Source organism: Nerophis lumbriciformis, linkage group LG08 (genome assembly GCF_033978685.3).
Source record: "Nerophis lumbriciformis linkage group LG08, RoL_Nlum_v2.1, whole genome shotgun sequence".
NCBI classification, from domain to species: Eukaryota; Metazoa; Chordata; class Actinopteri; order Syngnathiformes; family Syngnathidae; genus Nerophis; species Nerophis lumbriciformis.
This window is the reverse complement of record NC_084555.2, coordinates 2,893,173-2,917,947: the sequence shown is the minus strand read 5'-3', so window position 1 is coordinate 2,917,947 and position 24,775 is coordinate 2,893,173. Positions and strand designations below refer to the sequence as shown.

At 38.1% G+C, this 24,775-nt stretch overlaps 1 protein-coding gene across 2 annotated transcripts in view; it reads right to left on the bottom strand.

Moving 5' to 3' along the window:
- Window positions 1–24,775, bottom strand: part of myo10l1 (myosin X, like 1) — a 136,635-nt gene that overhangs the window by 43,142 nt on the left and 68,718 nt on the right. The window contains exons 4-20 of one of the 2 annotated variants that reach the window (XM_061968121.2): window positions 23,116–23,303; window positions 22,884–23,018; window positions 18,021–18,145; window positions 12,823–12,836; window positions 12,669–12,753; window positions 12,481–12,587; window positions 8,882–9,011; window positions 8,702–8,820; window positions 8,478–8,624; window positions 8,290–8,390; window positions 8,141–8,207; window positions 2,526–2,618; window positions 2,380–2,448; window positions 2,230–2,312; window positions 532–634; window positions 372–452; window positions 99–223 (exon numbers count right to left, since the gene is read on the bottom strand). In XM_061968121.2, the coding sequence (XP_061824105.2) occupies window positions 99–223; window positions 372–452; window positions 532–634; window positions 2,230–2,312; window positions 2,380–2,448; window positions 2,526–2,618; window positions 8,141–8,207; window positions 8,290–8,390; window positions 8,478–8,624; window positions 8,702–8,820; window positions 8,882–9,011; window positions 12,481–12,587; window positions 12,669–12,753; window positions 12,823–12,836; window positions 18,021–18,145; window positions 22,884–23,018; window positions 23,116–23,303 (1,772 nt within the window). Of the gene's footprint in view, window positions 1–98; window positions 224–371; window positions 453–531; window positions 635–2,229; window positions 2,313–2,379; window positions 2,449–2,525; window positions 2,619–8,140; window positions 8,208–8,289; window positions 8,391–8,477; window positions 8,625–8,701; window positions 8,821–8,881; window positions 9,199–12,480; window positions 12,588–12,668; window positions 12,754–12,822; window positions 12,837–18,020; window positions 18,146–22,883; window positions 23,019–23,115; window positions 23,304–24,775 lie in introns of those variants that run through there. The other variant, XM_061968120.2, reaches the window with a different exon arrangement.

Below are 24,775 nucleotides of genomic sequence, written 5' to 3'. Positions count from 1 at the left end.
TGTGGGCGTATAGAGAATTTCTCCCAATACTTTTATCTTTAAAGTCCATAAAAGAAACATTTATCAAAAAACACAATTTGATATTGATTAATGCTCACCGCAAGAAGAAGTCTTTAAAAGTTCTTCGCACGGGGAACCCGGCGCGGCGAATCTTGACCGTCTCCAACATTCCAGAGTACCTCAACTGATTGATGACGACCTCCGGGTTAAAGACGCTGGGATTCTGCACAACAAAACGAAGAACATGTTGAAAAGAGAAACTGGAATTTGTGATGTATCTTGTTGTAAATGCATGTTTGAAATCAACTCAAACCATAAAGCATTTCATTTAAAGCTCTAATGGACTGTGCCAAGCAGAGAAAATGGCTGACCTTTTCCATGTTGGGCTTAATGCAACGGATGAAGAAAGGATTGGACGCACTTAGAGTGGCCATGAGAGCATGGAGGGAGTCCTGTGGGGGACAAATGAGATACTTGATGAAATGTTCTTTTATGCTGCGGCAAAGAGTGCGCCGTGTTTGGTGGACATACTCGAAACTGGGAGCTGACGGTCGGCTTGCGTCTGGCCGTTCCCATCTTCTCCTCGTTGTTCCTGCTGCCCACCTTCTCGAACAAGTCGTAGATGAAGTCCAGTCTGGAAAACATAAAGACATACAATACAGGCCAAAAGTTTGTACACACCTTCTCCTTATTCAAAGCGTTTTCTTTATTTTCATGACTATTTACATTGTAGATTGTCACTGAAGGCATCAAAACGATGAATGAACACATGTGGAGTTATGTACTTAACAATAAAAGGTGAAATAACGGAAAACATAATATAATAATAGTCACCCTTTGCTCTGATTATTGCTTTGCACACTCTTGGCATTCTCTCGATGAGCTTCAAGCATGAGGTGAAAACCATTTCAGGTGACTACCTCTTGAAGCTCATCGAGAGAATGCCAAGAGTGTGCGAAAAAGTAAAGGGTGGCTATTTTGAAGAAACTCGAATATAATATTTTCAGTTATTTCACCTTTTTTTGTTAAGTACATAACTCCACATGTGTTCATTCATAGTTTTGATGCCTTCGGTGACAATCTACAATGTAAATAGTCATGAACATAAAGAAAACGCATTGAATGAGAAGGTGTGTCCAAACTTTTGGCCTGTACTGTGCATGGTGGACTTGCTTAAAAATGCCATTTTTCCATGAAAACGTGCAATAATTCTAAAGAGGTTAGTGTATACATATATTTATAATTATAATGTCGCTATGTAATGAAAAGTGTGTATACCTTCAAATTTATTTATTTTTATTTATTATTTCAGTAAAATATAAAACAGCATTTTTCCTAAATGTAGTCATGTCTCCAACAATTGGAGATACATCTTTATCATTGGGCAGAGACAATATGAAAAAAAACCGCACATAAAACTCAATTTCCGTAAATAATTTCACACATTTTGCACAATATGCATTTAATAAAATATATAATAAAGAAATACAACAAACACAGTTTATTATCAGTTGTCAGCCGCTTGGTATTGCTTTAAAATATTTTTCTTATTCCAAACTCAAATATAAAATCGTTATTGTTATTATAGCAGAACAATGAAAAGCAGTTTGTCAGTTCTTAGAGATTTAAAAAAAAATGCAATAATTACAGTAATTTGTTTATAATTATATTTATTTCAACAATTGCAATTATTTTATTTTAAATAAATGTTATTTGTATATTGATGATATACAAGTATTTTAGGGGGTTTATTTCATATTTAACTAAACATTTTTATGTAATAATAATATGGATTTATTTTAACAATATTATTTATTTTATATTTACTACAAGCAGATAATATAATCATTATAGGGTTTTTTTAAACATTATTTTTAAATACAATACATGCATTGTAAATATGTGTGAGATTCAATACAACGGTTTAACAATTGCAAGTTTGCCCCTATATTCCACCGTCTCATTTAAACAATAAATAAAAAATAGGGAGGAAATTCTACTTATTGATTTAAAACTATTACATTTCAATAATAAATAATAATACAGACAAAATGTTCCCAAAATAACAAACTTTAAGGTGAACTATAATAAATAATATTATTATATAATATTTTCAACACAGGATAATGAATGGTTGCCATGTTTTATACATGAATTAGGTTTATACACGTACGTTGGGACAAATCACTCAATAGCTTGTATTGTGTTATTTGTGGCAGTAAAACGTACCTGCTGTCTTTGAGCATGTTTAGGATATCGTCTCTGAAAGTGTCTCTGTTCTTCTCCAGAATCCCTTTCACGTCGTACAGGACCTGACCCACACAAACCTTTGTGACCTCGGTCCAGATCACATCAAAAGTATCCCGTTAAAGAACTTACCTCTCCGGCGTAATGTTTGATACCAAACTGATGGTCAGCCAGTCTGGGCTTCACATAGTAAGGATTAGTCTGTCACAAAAACAAAATGTGTGATGATCGTCTGCAGCAGCTTGCCGGCTTTAACATTGCAGCAAAGAAGAACTCACAGAGTGTCGGCTGTGTAACTTTTCCAGGAGAGTGAAGTCTGTTCCTTTGGGGAAGCGACTCTCTTCATTCACTAGAGCCAGCAAACCCAGTTTCTGAGGAACGCACAAAACCATTGCACTGAGAGCCACCAAAATCAGGACTAACTCTAAACTAGACACAAAACCATATCCCATTGTCCCCTAACCTGGACTCCTAACCCCAAATCTTCATCCTAACCTACATTCTTAACCCGTAATTCTAAAACCAAACCACAACTCTATATCCAGGCCTACTGAAACCCACTACTACCGACCACGCAGTCTGATAGTTTATATATCAATGATGAAATCTTAACATTGCAACACATGCCAATACGGCCGGGTTAGCTTACTAAAGTGCAATTTTAAATTTCGCGCAAAATATCCTGCTGAAAACGTCTCGGTATGATGACGCCTGCGCGTGACGTCACGGATTGTAGAGGACATTTTGGGACAGCATGGTGGCCAGCTATTAAGTCGTCTGTTTTCATCGCAAAATTCCACAGTATTCTGGACATCTGTGTTGGTGAATCTTTTGCAATTTGTTCAATGAACAATGGAGACAGCAAAGAAGAAAGCTGTAGGTGGGAAGCGGTGTATTGCGCACCCCCGCCGTAGAATGCACCCCCTGACTGTGGTGCCGGATAACACAGCCGGTATTTCATTGTTTACATTCCCGAAAGATGACAGTCAAGCTTTACCATTGGCCTGTGGAGAACTGGGACAACAGAGACTCTTACCAGGAGGACTTTGAGTTGGATACGCAGACGCGGTACCGTGAGTACGCATGCAGCTGCGGCTTCCAAACATTTGATTGCTTGCTCGTACGTGCATGCCGCTATGTGCATGTCACGTACGTAACTTTGGGGACTTTGGGGAAATATATGTGCTGTATGAACTTTGGGGAGGTGAACGGTACTTTGGGCTGTGGGATTGAGTGTGTTGTGCAGGTGTTTGAGTTGTATTGGCGGGTTATATGGACGGGAGGGGGGAGGTGTTTGTTATGCGGGATTAATTTGTGGCATATTAAATATAAGCCTGGTTGTGTTGTGGCTAATAGAGTATATAGATGTCATGTGTTTATTTACTGTTTTAGTCATTCCCAGCTGAATATCAGGTCCCACCCGCCTCTCACAGCATCTTCCCTATCTGAATCGCTCCCACTGCCCTCTAGTCCTTCACTCTCACTTTCCTCATCCACAAATCTTTCATCCTCGCTCAAATTAATGGGGAAATCGTCGCTTTCTCGGTCCGAATCGTTCTCGCTGCTGGTGGCCATGATTGTAAACAATGTGCGGATGTGAGGAGCTCCACAACCTGTGACGTCACGCGCATATCGTCTGCTACTTCCTGTACAGGCAAGGCTTTTTTATCAGCGACCAAAAGTTGCGAACTTTATCGCCGATGTTCTCTACTAAATCCTTTCAGCAAAAATATGGCAATATCGCGAAATGATCAAGTATGACACATAGAATGGACCTACAATCCCCGTTTGAATAAGAAAATCGCATTTCAGTAGGCCTTTAACCCTGAAACCCTAAAACCTAACCTCAACCTAGTCCACCAGCCCTATATTCTAGATCCCTTACCCATAACCCTAAAACCTGACCTAAACCTAGTCCACCAGCCCTATACTCTAGTTCAGAGATGGGCAAATATTATGACTCGGGGGCCACATTGAGAGAAAACATGTGTTTGGGGGCCCAAGGTGTATGTGTGTATAAATGATGTATAAACATTTAGATGTAAACATCTGCTGTACATTATGTGTGTTTGGCTCCCTTTTTCTCAGGAACACTAATACCAAAAGTCCCAATGTCCGATAGAATTCTAAAAACAGATCACCTCAAAAAAACTGAATGGAATTTTACAGTTTTTTTTACTGAATGGGACACCCAAAATGTACATGAAAATAAAGCAAGTGGGATTTACAATATTAACTATGAACAATCTGCGATGAGGTGGCAACTTGTCCAGGGTGAACCCCGCCTTCCGCCTGAGTGCAGCTGGATGAGCTCCAGCGCCCGCCGCCCCACGACCCCAATAGGGACGGGCGGTAGAAAATGGATGGACTATGAACAATAAAACACTGAATATTAACAACATATGAACATCGCTCCTGTTTTACTTCTCAGACGAGCTCCTCGATAGTTGTGTATCTTTTACAATCAAGCAAAACACAAAAGAAATGTAACAAACAGCAAAATATGAATGCAGAGGGTAATAAACACCTACAACATGATATATTATCACTTTTATGCAGAAATGTGTTGTAAAAACGCCCACTCAGGTTTGTTCCTCGTCTGAGCTGCTGTGACGTAGATGACCGTAATAACTCGTATAACACTCAAAAGCGCAGATTTCAACCATTGAAATACTTTCTATAGTTCAAGACTTACGGTCATTTAAAAACAGCACTGCACATCATAATGGCAGCGAAAGTTTTGATGATAAAGGGCTAAAAAAATTATGTAGAACGTCCGGCGGGCCGGATTGAAAATCACAACGGGCCGCATGTAGATCCCTAACTCATAACCCTAAAACCTAACCTTAACCTAGTCCACCAGTCCTATACCCTATATCAGTGGTTCTTAACCTGGGTTCGATCGAACCCTGGGGGTTCGGTGAGTCGGCCTCAGGGGTTCGGCGGAGTCAAGAAACACCCGACTCATCGTGTAAATAAAAACTTCTCCCTATCGCCGTATTACGGATACCCCCAAACAATGTTTCCTCTAATTTTCCATCTGATTTGCAGGTGTGTAATTTGTTGTGAGCTCATGCACTGTGTTGGTTTTGTTCTTTGAACAAGGTGATGCTCATGCACGGTTCATTTTGTGCACCAGTAAAAAAACATATACCTTTGCCTTGAATTTGAAAAAAAAAAACATTTTATTTTTCACTAAAGAAGGGTTTGGTGAATGCGCAAATGAAACTGGTGGGGTTCGGTACCTCCAACAAGGTTAAGAACCACTGCCCTATACCTATACCAAACATTGTGAAATTGAATTAATAATATCGCTTGTAATCTGTTGCCTAAATTTCATGGAGTAGATACATACTTGCCAACCTTGAGACCTCCAAATTCGGGAGATTTGGTGGGGGCCGGGGCCGGGGGCGGGTTAAGGGGAGAGGAGTATATTTATAGCTAGAATTCACTGAAATTCAAGTATTTCTTATATAAATAAATAAATAAAATAAATACTTGACTTTCAGTGAATTCTAGCTATATATATATATCTATGTATTTTATTGTATATATATACATATAAATAAAATAAATACTTGAATTTCGGTGTTCATTTATTTACACATATACACACATAACACTCCTCTACTCATTGTTGTATTTGAAAGTGCAATGCTTTGCAGCCAGTAGCACAGCCTTTGAAGAAGCATAGGTATGGGCAGTGTAATATCCTGAGTTGGAGTCAATAACCAGGTGAGGTGACGAAGTTACGTCTCTTTTGTGACGACCGGGGCGCATGATGATGCGGGTGTTGTTCTCCCAGGAATGCAGAAGGCTTCGGACACAGCGTGCAGGTAGGAAAATTATTTATTAAGAATAAAATTATAAGGGAACAAACAAAAACGTGCTCATAGCAGTAAAGACAAAAACAAAGGGGCTAGCGTGGGAGCTAGCAAGAAAAATAGCCTAGCGTGAAAACTAGCAGGTAAAGAGCAGTAAACAAACGTCGTCAATTGTTGCATCAAGCAAACTAGGAAGCCAGGCCGAGTGAGGCCAGGGCAAAGACTAAATAGCCCTCTGATTAGCGCCCGGGCAACAGGTGGGCGTCCCGAACACTAACCAGAGGCAGGTGTAAGCAATCTGCCGTCATGGCAACTGAAACAAACAAAACTCAAGGTGCTGAAAACACACGTGACTCGAAAACATAAACAAACTATGATCCGGGCAGCGGATCATAACATTTTTACTTCATACTTCAGAACCGGCTCCCACACTTGCCGTCAGGGTGCGCAATACAACGTAAACCGCTGGCCAACCAAAAAGTAACCACAGAACACTATACAGTATAGTGTTCTGTGGTTACTTTTTGGTTGGCCAAGCGGACGTGACGACATGCTGTCCTTACTCAGGTCCGCACGGACCTGGAGGGGGCGTGCCTTAAAGGGGAACATTATCACCAGACCTATGTAAGCGTCAATATATACCTTGATGTTGCAGAAAAAAGACCATATATTTTTTTAACCGATTTCCGAACTCTAAATGGGTGAATTTTGGCCAATTAAACGCCTTTCTATTATTCGCTCTCGGAGCGATGATGTCACAACGTGGCGTCACATCGGGAAGCAATCCGCCATTTTCTCAAACACCGAGTCAAATCAGCTCCGTTATTTTCCATTTTTTCGTCTGTTTTCCGTACCTTGGAGACATCATGCCTCGTCGGTGTGTTGTCGGAGGGTGTAACAACACCAACAAGGACGGATTCAAGTTGCACCAGTGGCCCAAAGATGCGAAAGTGGCAAGAAATTGGACGTTTGTTCCGCACACTTTACCGACGAAAGCTATGCTACGACAGAGATGGCAAGAATGTGTGGATATCCTGCGACACTCAAAGCAGATGCATTTCCAACGATAAAGTCAAAGAAATCTGCCGCCAGACCCCCATTGAATCTGCCGGAGTGTGTGAGCAATTCAGGGACAAAGGACCTCGGTAGCACAGCAAGCAATGGCGGCAGTTTGTTCCCGCAGACGAGCGAGCTAAACCCCCTGGATGTCTTGGCTCACACCGTCCTTTATGCCACCGAAGATGATCAAGAGAAGAATATCGACCCTAGCTTCCCTGGCCTGCTGACATCAACTCCAAAACTGGACAGATCAGCTTACAGGAAAAGAGCGCGGATGAGGGTATGTCTACAGAATATGTTAATTGATGAAAATTGGGCTGTCTGCACTCTCAAAGTGCATGTTGTTGCCAAATGTATTTCATACGCTGTAAACCTAGTTCATAGTTGTTAGTTTCCTTTAATGCCAAACAAACACATACCAATCGTTGGTTAGAAGGCGATCGCCGAATTCGTCCTCGCTTTCTCCCGTGTCGCTGGCTGTCGTGTCGTTTTCGTCGGTTTCGCTTGCATACGGTTCAAACCGATATGGCTCAATAGCTTCAGTTTCTTCTTCAATTTCGTTTTTCGCTACCTGCCTCCACACTACAACCATCCGTTTCAATACATGCGTAATCTGTTGAATCGCTTAAGCCGCTGAAATCCGAGTCTGAATCCGAGCTAATGTCGCTATAGCTTGCTGTTCTATGCGCCATGTTTGTTTGTGTTGGCATCACTATGTGACGTCACAGGAAAATGGACGGGTGTATATAACGATGGTTAAAATCAGGCACTTTGAAGTTTTTTTAGGGATATTGCGTGATGGGTAAAATTTTGAAAAAAATAAGCCACTGGGAACTGATTTTTAATGGTTTTAACCATTCTGAAATTGTGATAATGTTCCCCTTTAAGTCCGGCTGGAAATCGGGAGAAATTTGGGAGAATGGTTGTAATTCGGGAGTCTCCCGGAAAATTCGGGAGGGTTGGCAAGTATGAGTAGATATCTTTTCTTCCAGTGTTAGTATGTACAGTACCTTCTCTATGAGGTCCAGACACTCTGCGTTGTCCATCCAGTCGATGGCGTCCCATTGGACACCTTCCCTGCAGTCACATGGACACAAAGAACACTTTCAGCACTTTTAAGAAGGCTTCTTGTACTTTGTATTGAGTTCAAATCGTGCACCTGTTGTACTCGAGCTGCTCCAGGGAGAAGATGTGCTTGTTGAAGTACTCCTGGAGTTTCTCGTTGGCGTAGTTGATGTTGAACTGCTCGAAGCGATTCACCTGAGGGCACACACACACACACACACACACACACCGGTGACTCATTATGCATATGTTTGTGTGTGTGTGTGCGGTGATGAAGCAAACCTCAAAGTTCTCAAAGCCGAAGATGTCCAGGATGCCGATGGACTTAAAGTTTTCCTTCCCTTTAATCTTCTGGTTGATCTTGAGGATGATCCAGGAGAAACATTGGGAATAAAGCGCCATGGCGACGGAATCCCGGGAATCCACGGCCTGCGTTGACGTGCCAGGTGTAGCGTTTGGACGAGGAACAGACAAGGAGAAGGGTCCGTGTGTGTGTGTTAGCTGACCTGCTCGATGGTGAGCGGGGAGCAAATCTCCTCCCCTCGCAGTATGATGGAGCGCTGAGTCAGCACTTCCGACAACTGGAAGGCGTCGAGGCCCAGAAGCTCGCTGGCGGTGGTCACCACTGGAAAGACAAACATTTATTTATCCGTCTGTGCCTTCCAGGTTTTTGTCTGGTTGTCAACCTTGCTTGGTGGTGATCTGGGCTCCTCCCGCTGTCATGAACTCCACGTTGCCCAGCTGAAGGACGCCGGACAGCAGCTTGAACATGTCTCTGATCTCCTCCTCGCTGAACTCCAGGACCTTCAGCGCCTCCTATTCAATCATTCAAGCGCGTATCACCTGATTAATATTTGCAGGAGTTTGAGTTTCAAACGCTCAATGACTAATGGACAATCATTTTCAACCAATCGTGTAAAAGTCTATGGTTACATCTGGGGCATTTAAAAGCACGTTGTGTAAATGGTAAATAAAAACAGAATAGAATGATTTTCAAATCCTTTTCAACCTATATTCAATTGAATAGACTGCAAAGACAAGATACTTAACGTTCCAACTGGTAAACTTTGTTATTTTTTGCAAATATTAGCTCATTTGGAATTTGATGCCTGCAACATGTTTCAAAAAAGCTGGCACAAGTGGCAAAAAAGAGTGCGAAAGTTGAGGAATGCTCATCAAACACTTATTTGGAACATCCCACAGGTGAACAGGCTAATTGGGAACAGGTGGGTGCCATGATTGGGTATCAATCAATCTTTATTTATATAGCCCTAAATCACAAGTGTCTCAAAGGGCTGCACAAGCCACAACGACATCCTCGGTACAAAGCCCACATACGGGCAAGGAAAAACTCACCCCAGTGGGACGTCGATGTGAATGACTATGAGAAACCTTGGAGAGGACCGCATATGTGGGTAACCCCCCCCCTCTAGGGGAGACCGAAAGCAATGGATGTCGAGTGGGTCTGACATAATATTGTGAGAGTCCAGTCCATAGTGGATCCAACATAATAGTAAGAGTCCAGTCCATAGTGGGGCCAGCAGGACACCATCCCGAGCGGAGACGGGTCAGCAGCGTAGAGATGTTCCCAGCCGATGCACAGGCGAGCGGTCCACCCCGGGTCCCGACTCTGGACAGCCAGCACTTCATCCATGGCCACCGGACCTGTGCCCCCCCCCCCCTCAAGGAAAAGGGGAGCAGAGGAGAAAAGAAAAGAAACGGCAGATCAACTGGTCTAACAGGGGGGCTATTTAAAGGCTAGAGTATACAAATGAGTTTTAAGATGGGACTTAAATGCTTCTACTGAGGTAGCATCTCTAATTGTTACCGGGAGGGCATTCCATAGTACTGGAGCCCCAATAGAAAACGCTCTATAGCCCGCAGACTTTTTTTGGGCTCTGGGAATCACTAATAAGTCGGAGTTCTTTGAACGCAGATTTCTTGCCGGGACATATGGTACAATACAATCGACAAGATAGGACGGAGCTAGACCGTGCAGTATTTTATACGTAAGTAGTAAAACCTTAAAGTCACATCTTAAGTGCACAGGAAGCCAGTGCAGGTGAGCCAGTATAGGCGTAATATGATCAAACTTTCTTGTTCTTGTCAAAAGTCTAGCAGCCGCATTTTGTACCAACTGTAATCTTTTAATGCTAGACATAGGGAGCCCCGAAAATAATACGTTACAATAGTCGAGACGAGACGTAACGAACGCATGAATAATGATCTCAGCGTCGCTAGTGGATAAAATAGAACGAATTTTAGCGATATTACGGAGATGAAAGAAGGCCGTTTTAGTAACACTCTTAATGTGTGATTCAAACGAGAGAGTTGGGTCGAAGATAATACCCAGATTCTTTACTGATTCGTATATTTGGTATAAAAGCAGCTTCCATGAAATGCTCAGTCATTCACAAACAAGGATGGGGGCGAGGGTCACCACTTTGTGAACAAATGTGTGAGCAAATTGTCGAACAGTTTAAGAACAACATTTCTCAACCAGGTATTGCAAGGAATTTAGGGATTTCACCATCTGGTCTGTAATATCATCAAAAGGTTCAGAGAATCTGGAGAAATCACTGCACGCAAGCAGCAAGGCTGAAAACCAACATTGAATGCCAGTGACCTTCGATCCCTCAGGCGGTACTGCATCAAAAAGCGACATCAGTGTGTAAAGGATATCACCACATGGGCTCAGGAACACTTCAGAAAACCCCTGTTAGTAACAATAGTTTGTCGCTACATCTGTAAGTGCAAGTTTAAACTCTACTATGCAAAGCCAAAGCCATTTATCAACAACACCCAGAAACGCCGCCGGCTTCGCTGGGCCCGAGCTCATCTAAGATGGACTGATACAAAGTTGAAAAGTGTTCTGTGGTCTGACGAGTCCATGTTTGAAATTATTTTTGGAAACTGTAGACGTCGTGTCCTCCGGAACAAAGAGGAAAAGAACCATCCAGATTGTTACAGGCGTAAAGTTCAAAAGCCAGCATCTGTGATGGTATGGGGGTGTATTAGTGCCCAAGGCATGGGTAACTTACACATCTGTGAAGGCACCATTAATGCTGAAAGGTTCATACAGGTTTTGGAGCAACATATGTTGCCATCCAAACAATGTTATCATGGACGCCCCTGCTTATTTCAGCAAGACAATGCCAAGCCACGTGTTACAACAGCGTGGCTTCATAGTAAAAGAGTGCGGGTTCTAGACTGGCCTGCCTGTAGTCCAGACCTTTCTCCCATTGAAAATGTGTGGCGCATTATGAAGCCTAAAATACCACAACGGAGACCCCCGGACTGTTGAACAACTTAAGCTGTACATCAAGCAAGAATGGGAAAGAATTCCACCTGAGAAGCTTAAAAAATGTGTCTCCTCAGTTCCCAAACGTTTACTGAGTGTTGTTAAAAGGAAAGGCCATGTAACACAGTGATGAACATGCCCTTTCCCAACTACTTTGGCACGTGTTACAGCCATGAAATTCTAAGTTAATTATTATTTGCAAAAAAAAAATAAAGTTTATGAGTTTGAACATCAAATATCTTGTCTTTGTAGTGCATTCAACTGAATATGGGTTGAAAAGGATTTGCAAATCATTGTATTCCGTTTATATTTACATCTAACACAATTTCCCAACTCATATGGAAACGGGGTTTGTAAAAGAGTGCAAGTACAAGACTGGCCTGCCTGTAGTCCAGACCTGTCTCCTATTGAAAATGTGTGGTGCATTATGAAGCCTAAAATACCACAACGGAGACCCCCGGACAGTTGAACAACTTAAGCTGTACATCAAGCAAGAATGGGAAAGAATTCCACCTGAAAAGCTAAAAATGCACATGTCAACTTTTTTTGCAATGTGTTGCTGCCATTAAATTCAAAGTTAATGATTATTTGCAAAAAAAAAATAAGTTTCTCAGTTCGAACATTAAATATCTTGTCTTTGCAGTCTATATAAGTTGAAAAGGATTTGCAAATCATTGTATTCTGTTTTTATTTACGAATTTCACAATGTGCCAACTTCACTGGTTTGGGGTTTTGTATAATAGCACAGTAGAGGGACGTGTTTTAAATCAATTTCCACTCTTTTGAATGGAGTGGTTCAGTAGTAGAAGAGTTATCTTCTGGATAGAAGATTTCAAATAGATACAGTCTAAAAAGGCTGAGTCCTCTGAAGGGTGCAGCCCCTTATTGCCGGTAAAAACCCATCTTTGTAGGACTAAGAACATGATATTTGACCAGTGCAACATAATCCAAATGATCAATAAGATGACCCAGTGTCCTCCTGACCATAACGCTGTTAAACAGCTCTTTGTCGTTCAGACTCTTGTCCTGGAGACAACCCGACTGGCTGAGGTAATGGAAAGACTCGGCTGGATCCTCCAGGAAGTACAGACCTGACACATGGAGACACATGTAGCCAAATTACCCAACCGCTCGACAGAAACGTCCAATCTGACAAATTCAACCGGACGTACTTTTATGCTCTTTGTTAGCTCCCGCCAAGAGAGCGTAGAAGATGTGGTAGTTGCGTTCTCCAGGGTTCTGTCGCACCACTCGGTTCTGTAGAGAATCGACACCGTCAGCGAAATTTGTGATGACCAAACCTACGGCAGTTTATGCTGAGCTTACCTTTTCTAGTAAATCTGATACATAAAGAGTCAAGGAAAGTCGACGGCTATTAGGTTAATGCTGATCGGCCCGGGGATAAAAATCAGAGCACTTATCAACTGTGTCCCAGTGTTTACATGGCTAAAGATTGTACTCACGTGAAAGATTCCTTCAAAATAGATGCATTCTCAGAGAGACACAATTACATTTCTATATTCCTTTTTACACAAATGCAGGAGTTGCATTAATTTCAGAAGTCTGCGTGTCACGTTAGAACACCGGCTCAAACTTGAGAGCAAGCTGTCTATCCACAGAGCGAAGCCGCTTCGAGGATACGAATCTTCACCGCCATGGTGGAAAATAAACAAAGTTTCTTCCAGGTATTATCATCTCTGGAGGTCGAGAGGAAAGGGTATGGCTAAGCATGCCACACACACACACACACACACACACACACATTATTGTATTTCTGTCCTTCTTGAGACCTCCGAAAAATGCCTACCTCTTTAGGACCACTCTTTCTAGATATATAAAGATTTGTATTTACAACATTAATAATATATACATACTATGCAAAAAAAAGCTTGTTGTAAAAAATGAGTTGGAATTTCACAAGAAAAAGGTCACAATTTCACAAGAAATTTTTTGGCAGTATTATAATAAAAGTCGTAATTTTACTCAACGCAAGTCCAAATTTTACAAGAAAAACTGAACATTCGTGCAATATTATGATAAAAGTTGGAATTTTACTCAATAACAGTCGCAATTTTACAAGAAAAGCTTAAAATGTTGGCAATTTTATGAAAAGAGTCGTAACTGTACTCGACAAAAGTCACAATTTTATAAGAAAACTTTACAATTTTGGCAATATTATAATAATAATCGGAATTTTACTTGGCAAAACTGTGACAAAAGTCATCATTTTACTCCAAAAATGTCACTGTTTTACAAGAACAACAAAAAAAGGGGCAATATTGTGACAAAAGTCAGAATTTTATATGACAAATGTCACCATTTTGCATTAAAAAGTAATAATTTTACATTAAAAAAGTGATCATTTTACGAGAAAATATTGCAATATCACAGAAACAGAAAGAATATGAGAAATTGTTCCCAATTTTATAAGAAGTTGACACATTGTGAGAAAGAGACTGCTTTTAGTTCATTTATTTATTTATATCTTTTTTGTTTGTAATTGGTTTTTAGTCTTCAATATTTACTTCAAGTTATTACAGTATGTCTCTATATACATATATATTTTTTTAATTTATTTACTAATTTTGGCCAAAGGGGGCGCATTTCAATTTCTTACACACTTGTAATTACATATGTTGGCCAGAGGGGGAGCACTTCAAACATTTTACACACACTTGTTATTTCATAAATTGACCAGAGGGGGAGCACTTTTAAAACCAACACACAGTCAATTTGAAAAAATCCCTCCTTTTCGGGACCACCCTCATTTTGATATATTTCATCACCAGGGGGTGCAAAGGAGACATTCTCTATTAGATGCAATGCTTTTCCTATTGGGACCATGATTTATGTCCTAACTTGTTCACTGGTCCTTATATGGAAGGTACTTTTCCTTGTTGATGTGTCAAGAAGGGTAGGAATACAAGAACACACACACACACACACACACATTATTGTATTTCTGTCCTTCTTGAGACCTCCGAAAAATGCCTACCTCTTTAGGACCACTCTTTCTAGATATATAAAGATTTGTATTTACAACATTAATAATATATACATACTATGCAAATATAAAAAAGCTTGTTGTGAAAAACGAGTTGGACTTTCACAAGAAAAAGGTCAATTTCACAAGAAAAACTTAGGATTTTGGCAGTATTGTAATAAAAGTCGTAATTTTACTCAACACAAGTCCAAATTTTACAAGAAAAACTGAACATTTGTGCAATATTATGCTAAAAGTTGGAATTTTACTCAATAACAGTTACAAGAAAAGCTTAAAATTTTGGCAATTTTATGAAAAGAGTCGTAATTGCACAATTTTATAAGAAAACTTTACAATTTTGGCAATATTATAATAATAATCGGAATTTTACTTGGCAAAACTGTGACAAAAGTCGTAATTTTACTCCAAAAATGTCACTGTTTTACAAGAACAACAAAAAAAGGGGCAATATTGTGATAAAAGTCAGAATTTTATATGACAAATGTCACAATTTTGCATTAAAAAGTAATCATTTTACATTAAAAAAGTAATCATTTTATGAGAAAATATTGCAATATTACAGAAACAGAAAGAATATGAGAAATTGTGTCATGAGGGCGGTTCTCCTGCTTTTTCCTCTCGTTTTCCTACTTCCCTCCCCTCTTGTGTCTGTAAGTCTCCTACCACAACAAATTGTTCCCAATTTTAAAAGAAAAAAGTTGACACATTGTGAGAAAAGACTGTTTTTAGTTCATTTATTTATTTTTTGTTTTTAATTGGTTTTTAGTCTTCATTATTTACTTCGTTATAACAGTATGTCTCTGTATACATATTCATTTTTTTATTAATTTTGGCCAAAGGGGGCGCATTTCAATTTCTTACACACACTTGTAATTACATATGTTGGCCAGAGGGGGAGCACTTCAAAAAATTTACACACACACTTGTTATTTCATATGTTGACCAGAGGGGGAGCACTTTTAAAACCGACACACAGTCAATTTGAAAAAATCCCTCCTTTTCGGGACCACCCTCATTTTGATAGATTTCACCACCAGGGGGTGTAATTGAGACATTCTCTATTAGATGCAATGCTTTTCCATGATTTATGTCCTAACTTGTTCACCGGTCCTCATATGGAAGGTACTTTTCCTTGTTAATATCTCAAGAAGGGTAGGAATACAAGAACACACACACACACGCACACACACACACACACACATGCACACACACTAAGCAGGACGAAACAAGAAGCTAACCACTACATCTTCAATGTAAAGTAGCAATGATCGATCTAGATGTCGATACTATCAATACCTACTACAGTATCAGTATATAAACGATAACAAAGTGGTTAGATCGATATTTTAATGATTTATTTAATTACTTTATGTGGTGTGTCAGCGCTTCATGAATATACAGGTAAAAGCCAGTAAATTAGAATATTTTGAAAAACTTGATTTATTTCAGTAATTGCATTCAAAAGGTGTAACTTGTACATTATATTTATTCATTGCACACAGACTGATGCATTCAAATGTTTATTTCATTTAATTTTGATGATTTGAAGTGGCAACAAATGAAAATCCAAAATTCCGTGTGTCACAAAATTAGAATATTACTTAAGGCTAATACAAAAAAGGGATTTTTAGAAATGTTGGCCAACTGAAAAGTATGAAAATGAAAAATATGAGCATGTACAATACTCAATACTTGGTTGGAGCTCCTTTTGCCTCAATTACTGCGTTAATGCGGCGTGGCATGGAGTCGATGAGTTTCTGGCACTGCTCAGGTGTTATGAGAGCCCAGGTTGCTCTGATAGTGGCCTTCAACTCTTCTGCGTTTTTGGGTCTGGCATTCTGCATCTTCCTTTTCACAATACCCCACAGATTTTCTATGGGGCTAAGGTCAGGGGAGTTGGCGGGCCAATTTAGAACAGAAATACCATGGTCCGTAAACCAGGCACGGGTAGATTTTGCGCTGTGTGCAGGCGCCAAGTCCTGTTGGAACTTGAAATCTCCATCTCCATAGAGCAGGTCAGCAGCAGGAAGCATGAAGTGCCATCACTGATGGTGGAAACTTTACACTAGACTTCAGGCAACGTGGATCCTGTGCCTCTCCTGTCTTCCTCCAGACTCTGGGACCTCGATTTCCAAAGGAAATGCAAAATTTGCATGGTTGGGTGATGGTTTGGGGTGCCATGTCATCTGCTGGTGTCGGTCCACTCTGTTTCCTATGATCCAGGGTCAACGCAGCCGTCTACCAGCAAGTTTTAGAGCACTTCATGCTTCCTGCTGCTGACCTGCTCTATGGAGATGGAGATTTCAAGTTCCAACAGGACTTGGCGCCTGCACACAGCGCAAAATCTACCCGTGCCTGGTTTACGGACCATGGTATTTCTGTTCTAAATTGGCCCGCCAACTCCCCTGACCTTAGCCCCATAGAAAATCTGTGGGGTATTGTGAAAAGGAAGATGCAGAATGCCAGACCCAAAAACGCAGAAGAGTTGAAGGCCACTATCAGAGCAACCTGGGCTCTCATAACACCTGAGCAGTGCCAGAAACTCATCGACTCCATGCCACGCCGCATTAACGCAGTAATTGAGGCAAAAGGAGCTCCAACCAAGTATTGAGTATTGTACATGCTCATATTTTTCATTTTCATACTTTTCAGTTGGCCAACATTTCTAAAAATCCCTTTTTTGTATTAGCCTTAAGTAATATTCTAATTTTGTGAAACACAGAATTTTGGATTTTCATTTGTTGCCACTTCAAATCATCAAAATTAAATGAAATAAACATTTGAATGCATCAGTCTGTGTGCAATGAATAAATATAATGTACAAGTTACACCTTTTGAATGCAATTACTAAAATAAATCAAGTTTTTCAAAATATTCTAATTTACTGGCTTTTACCTGTATTTTATTTGTCAAACTCAGCTGTCACAGTCAGTGGGCGGGGCCAACACGAATCTAGTCCAATGACTTGATTGAATACTGTAATAATTAACTAAATCATTCATAGTACTTTTACATTCATTACATTTGGAATTAAATGCATACACATTTCATTAAATATGCCATTAATGTATTTAGTGTAAAATAAATATTTTAATATTCAATGAATTGTAAATCATTGGACTAGATTTGTTAGCCCCGCCCACTGACTTTGATGGGTGAGTTTGACAGAAAATAAATCCATGAAGCGCTGAAATAATTAAACAAAAATAATAATCAAATTGTGAAATTATTAATCAAATCATTAAAGAACATCGTCAAAAAACGATCAAATAATTAAATGTACTTTTTTATTATATGAATAATTTTAATTTAAATTATAATGAATTAATGACACAATTAAGTGATTATTTAAATATTTATTTATCTACTTAATTTTGTCCCATTTCACCCTCCATACAAATGCAACTACTGCAATTCTGAGGTTTTCTACAGACACATTCTACACTTACCACTGCTGAAGCTGAAACGGTAATCGGCGCATTCACACTATTTCTATTTTTTTTTTACCGAAAAAGGATACAATCGATGACGCAGCCTCCTTGGATGTTGCCGCTCTCGGAGAAGTGAAGCTGGATAAACTTCCCGAAGCGACTGGAGTTGTTGTTGTAAACCGTCTTGGCATTTCCGAACGCTTCCATGATGGGACTGCAGAGAGAGTGACACATGGTTGATTTCCAGAACATCGCAGTATCGTCGCCTACTTTGGAAGCACTTTTGGCGTGATCTACTGAAACCCCCCCAAAAAACATGCTCTAAACCAGTGTTTTTCAACCTTTTTTGAGCCAAGGCACATTTTTTTGCGTTAAAAACATCCAGAGGCACACCACCAGCATAAATCATGAACTCAGTTGACAGTTAAAAGTTAAAAGTCATTGTCGGGATTGTTGGATATGACTTTAAACCATAACCAAGCATGCATCACTATAGCTCTTGTCTCAAAGTAGGTGTACTGTCACATCACGCCCTGACTTATTTTGAGTTTTTTGCTGTTTTCCTGTGTGTAGTGTTTTAGTTCTTGTCTTGCGCTCCTATTTTGGTGGCTTTTTCTCTTGTTTTGGTATTTTCCTGTTGCAGTTTCATGTCTTCCTTTGAGCGATATTTCCCGCATCTACTTTGTTTTGAGTTTGAGTTTGAGTTTGAGTTTGAGTTTATTTCGAACATGCAAGTATACAACATGATACATCACAATCTCCAGTTTCTCTTTTCAACATGTTCGAAAAGGAGTAGGAAGAAGCAAAGCTTATTTAATCCTACCCCTTTTCTTTTACATGACAGTTGCTAAAACTTTTGTTCACTTCCTGTTCTCAATTTATTCACAATATACTCCATAAGTAATCACAATAAAATAAGTAAATAAATAATAATTGGTGAAGTAAGTTACATTTCATATGTTGAGATAAGTAAGATTATTTTGTGAGTGAAAGAATGAAAGAATGGATGAGTTAAATAAATTCAGAATGTTTATCATGGTTCTTCTTCTTTGTACTTTGTAAACACTTTAAGTTTGAAGAGTTTCTTGAAGTGGATCATATTAGTACATTGTTTGATTGCTTTGCTTAATCCATTCCATAATTTAATTCCACATACTGATATACTGAAGGTCTTAAGTGTTGTACGTGCATACAAATGTTTTAAATTACATTTCTCTCTAAGATTATATTTCTCCTCTTTTTTTGAGAAGAATTGTTGTATATTCTTGGGTAGCAGGTTATAGTTTGCTTTGTGTATAATTTTAGCTGTTTGCAAATTCACTATGTCGTAGAATTTCAGAATCTTTGATTCAATAAATAAAGGATTTGTGTGTTCTCTATATCCAACATTATGTATTATTCTAACTGATCTTTTTTGTAACACCGTTAATGAATGAAGTGTACTTTTGTAATTATCTCCCCATATTTCTGCACAATAACTCAGATATGGTAACACTAGTGAGCAGTAGAGAATATGAAGTGATTTTTTGTCTAGAACATGTTTTGCTTTATTCATTATTGACGTGTTTCTTGCTACTTTATGTTGTATATTTTTTACGTGAGATTTCCAGTTCAATTTATCATCAATCATTATACCTAGAAATTTGGTTTCATTTACTCTTTCAATTTCTATTCCGTCTATTTGTATTTGTGTTTGACTTTCTCTTCTACTGTTACCAAATAGCATTATTTTAGTTTTACTGAGATTCAACGATAGTCTGTTTTTGTCAAACCATCTTTTTAATTTGTTCATTTCTTCTGTTATTATTTGTAGTATCTTCTGTGTATTCTCTCCTGAACAAAACGCTGTTGTATCATCCGCAAATAATACTAACTTTAAATCTTTTGTAACTTTACAAATGTCATTTATATATAGATTGAATAATTTAGGTCCTAGTATTGATCCCTGAGGTACACCACAGGATATATTTAGCGTTGTAGAGGTGTGTTCGCCTACCTTCACGTATTGTTTCCTGTTCATTAGATAACTTCTTATCCAGTTTAAGACTAACCCTCTGATGCCATATCGTTCTAGTTTTTTGATTAAAATATTGTGATTAATTGTGTCAAATGCTTTAGTTAGATCCATAAAAACTGCTGCCGCACATTTTTTATTATCTATAGCATTGGTAATTTCTTCTGTAATTTCAATTAAAGCCATCGAAGTTGAAACATTAGCTCTGTATCCATATTGATTTTCTTCGAGTATTCTATTTTTATTTATGAAACTCTCTAATCTGTTATTGAACAGTTTTTCAATGATTTTAGAAAATTGTGGAAGTAAGGAAACAGGTCTATAGTTTGTAAATTGATGTTTGTCGCCAGTCTTGTAAATTGGTGCAACTTTAGCTATTTTCATTTTGTTTGGAAATGTACCTGTTTGAAATGATAGGTTACTAATATACATTAATGGTCCTGAAATCTCTTCAATAACCTTTTTTATCGTTTCCATATCAATTTCATTACAATCAGTTGAAGTCTTGGATTTACATTTTTTCACGATTGTAACTATTTCCTCCTGTGTCACATTACTGAGGAACATGGAGTTGGGATTTCGCTCTATGGTATCATTATAGTCCTCAATTGAAACTGGGTCTGGAATCCTTTCTTCCAATTTTGGTCCAATATTTACAAAATAATTATTGAAGCTTTCAACTACTTCCTTTATGTTGTCATTTTTTTTATTTCCGTCTAAGAAGTATTGAGGGTAGTCCCTCTTAGTGCCATTTTTAATAATGCTATTGAGGATGCCCCATATTGCTCTCATATTAGTTTTGTTCTTGTCCAATAATTCACTGTAATATTCTTTTCTACATAATCGTAGTATGTATGTTAACTTGTTTTTATACTTTTTGTACTTAATTTCTGCCTCTGTTTTAGCAATCAAGAATATTTCAGTTGTTTTTATCCTTCTTTGTGGGGACATTGTTGATTGTCATGTCATGTTCGGATGTACTTTGTGGACGCCGTCTTTGCTCCACAGTAAGTTTTTGCTGTCGTCCAGCATTCTGTTTTTGTTGACTTTGTAGCCAGTTCAGTTTTAGTTTTGTTCTGCATAGCCTTCCCTAAGCTTCAATGCCTTTTCTTAAGGGCACTCACCTTTTGTTTATTTTTGGTTTATTACACGGTTACTCTGCCGAGCTCTAGACAGCACCGACACTCAACAACAACACATCATTTGCAGACTATAATTACTGGTTTGCAAAAAATATTTTTTACCCAAATAGGTGAAATTAGATAATCTCTCACAAACTACAAAATTGCACTATTTTACAACTATTAGTGGGTGTGTTGCGTGTAACTTTCTAGGATTATGATAGTATTACAGTATATACCAGCTATTGAGGGGGGCTCTATTCACCCTGCAGAGGTGTGAAATCCGCCCGCCATTTTCTTCTGTAGTCTCTTTTAACATCAGGATGATTTCTAATCTAATTTACTGTGCTTCCAATACTGCTTTATTATTTAATAAATTAAATATTATTATAATAATATTTTAGAATTATTAAATAAATCATTAATCATATAAGTCACTTTGTAGGTTTCAAGACGTCGCCAATATTTATAGTATAATAACAGAGTATTTATATAATATTTAATGATTTATTAAATAATTCTAAAATATTAACATACTTAGACATAGACTTAGACATTAAAGTTTGTCTAAGTCTACGTCTAAAAATATTTTATAATTATTCAATAAATTATTAGACTTAGACTTAGACTTAGACTTAGACATTAAAGTTTGTCTATGTCTAAGTCTAAGGCTAATAATATTTTAGAATTATTTAATAAATCATTAAATATTATATAAATACTCTGATATTATGTTATAAATATTTAAAACTTCCTTTCAAAATTGGTGATGTCTTGAAACCTACAAAATGATTTATATGATTAATGATGTATTTAATAAGTCTAAATTATTATTATAATATTATTTAATTTATTAAATAATATTTAAATTATATACACCAAAATATATAAAAAAATATATCAAAATTGGCGATGTCTTGAAACCTACAAAATGGCTAGATATGATATTATATTTAATGATTAATTAAATAATTATAAAATATTATTAGACTTAGACTTAGGCATTAAAGTTTGTCTAAGTCTAAGTCTAAGTCTAATAATATTTTCGAATTATTTAATAAATCAATAAATATCATATAAATACTCTGTTATTATGTTATGAATATTTAAAACTTCCTTTCAAAATTGGCGATGTCTTGAAACCTACAAAATGGCTGGATATGATATCATATTTAATTATTTATTAAATAATTCAAAAATATTATTAGAGTTAGACTTATACTTAAACATTAAAGTTAGTCTAATAACGTTTTAGAATTATTTAATAAATCATTAAATATTATATAAATACTCTAGTATTATTTTATAAATATTTAAAACTTATTTTCAAAATTGGCGATGTCTTGAAACCTACAAAATGGCTGGATATAATATCATATTTAATGATTTATTAAATAATTCTAAAATATTATTAGTCTGAGACATTAAAGTTTGTCTAAGTTTAAGTCTAAGGCTAATAATATTTTAGAAGAGTGCGGCTACTAAACTGGCCTCCCATTGAAAATGTGTGGGGCATTATGAAGCCTAAAATATAACAACGGAGACCCCGGACTGTTGAACAACTTAAGCTGTACATCAAGCAAGAATGGGAAAGAATTCCACCTGAAAAGCTTCAAAAATTGGTCTCCTCAGTTCCCAAGCGTTTACTGAGGGTTGTTAAAAGGAAAGGCCATGTAACACAGTGGTAAAAATGCCCCTGTGCCAACTTTTTGTGTTGCTGCCATTAAATTCTAAGTTAATGATTATTTGCAACCTTCAGTAGATCTGGCCCTTAGTGTTGGGACTATCAACAACTATATTGGGTGTTATTTGTGTACCTGCTTTGCACGATGGCCTGCTCCACCCGCGTGGTCTTCTCAGATGGTGGCGTCCCAGCAGAGTTCTGACTCATCACCGACAGGAACTGCAGCAACAGTTTGGTGCTTTCTGTCTTCCCGGCTCCAGACTCACCGCTGACACACACACACACACACACACACACACACACACACACACATTAGCATCCAACTTTCCAATCTCATCCGACGCCGATAAGATAACGGATCTGACCTGATAAGGACACACTGGCTGTCATGGCGCTTCCAGATGCAGCGGTAGCATTCGTTGGCGATAGCGAAGATGTGTGGCGGCAGCTCCCCCAGCTGGTGCTTCGAGTAGCGGTCCACGCTCTCCGGGTCGTACAAACCTGGGATCTGCTTGTAAGGGTTGACGGCGGCCAAGATGCTGCCGATATTTGTCTAAAGAGAGAAAATAGTAAACTGAGTTTATTTGCTTCTTTGTCAGGATAACCGACCCCCGGGTGTCAAAGAGCTTAGTGAAGTGAAGTGAAGTGAATTATATTTATATAGCGTTTTTCTCAAGTGCAGTGGTTCTTAACCTGGGTTCGATGGAACCCTAGAGGTTCGGTGAGTCGGCCTCAGGGGTTCGGCGGAGGTCGAGACACACCCGACCGACTCATCGTGTAAATACAAACTTCTCCTTATCGGCGTATTACGGATACGGCAACAGCTGACTGGTTTGCAGGTGTGTAATTTGTTGTGACTTTATGCACTGTGTTGGTTTTGTTGTTTGAACAAGGTGATGTTTATGCACGGTTCATTTTGTGCACCAGTAAAAAAACATGGTAACACTTTAGTACAGGGAACATATTCACCATTAATTAGTTGCTTATTAACATGCAAATTAGTAACATATTAGCTCTTAACTAGTCATTATTAAGTACTTATTAATGCCTTATTCGGTCTTATTATAACCCTAACCCTCTAACCCTGACCCTAACCCTAACCAAATAACTTTAAATTACGTCTTTATTACTTAGAATATGTTCCCCGAGTGTCCAAATAACTCTAAATTAAGTCTTTGTTACTTAGAATATGTTCCCCGAGTGTTCAAATAACTCTAAATTAAGTCTTTGTTACTTAGAATATGTTCCCCGAGTGTCCAAATAACTCTAAATTAAGTCTTTGTTACTTAGAATATGTTCCCCGAGTGTCCAAATAACTCTAAATTAAGTCTTTGTTACTTAGAAAATGTTCCCCTTGTGTCCAAATAACTCTAAACGAAGTCTTTGTTACTTAGAATATGTTCTGCGAGTGTCCAAATAACTCTAAATGAAGTCTTTGTTACTTAGAATATGTTCTGCGAGTGTCCAAATAACTCTAAATTAAGTCTTTGTTACTTAGAATATGTTCCCCTAGTGTTCAAATAACTCTAAATTAAGTCTTTGTTACTTAGAATATGTTCCCCGAGTGTCCAAATAACTCTAAATTAAGTCTTTGTTACTTAGAATATGTTCCCCGAGTGTCCAAATAACTCTAAATTAAGTCTTTGTTACTTAGAAAATGTTCCCCTTGTGTCCAAATAACTCTAAACGAAGTCTTTGTTACTTAGAATATGTTCTGCGAGTGTCCAAATAACTCTAAATGAAGTCTTTGTTACTTAGAATATGTTCAGCGAGTGTCCAAATAACTCTCAATTAAGTCTTTGTTACTTAGAATATGTTCTGCGAGTGTCCAAATAACTCTAAATTAAGTCTTTGTTACTTAGAATATGTTCCCCGAGTGTCCAAATAACTCTAAATTAAGTCTTTGTTACTTAGAATATGTTCCCCTAGTGTTCACATAACTCTAAATTAAGTCTTTGTTACTTAGAATATGTTCCCCGAGTGTCCAAATAACTCTAAATTAAGTCTTTGTTACTTAGAATATGT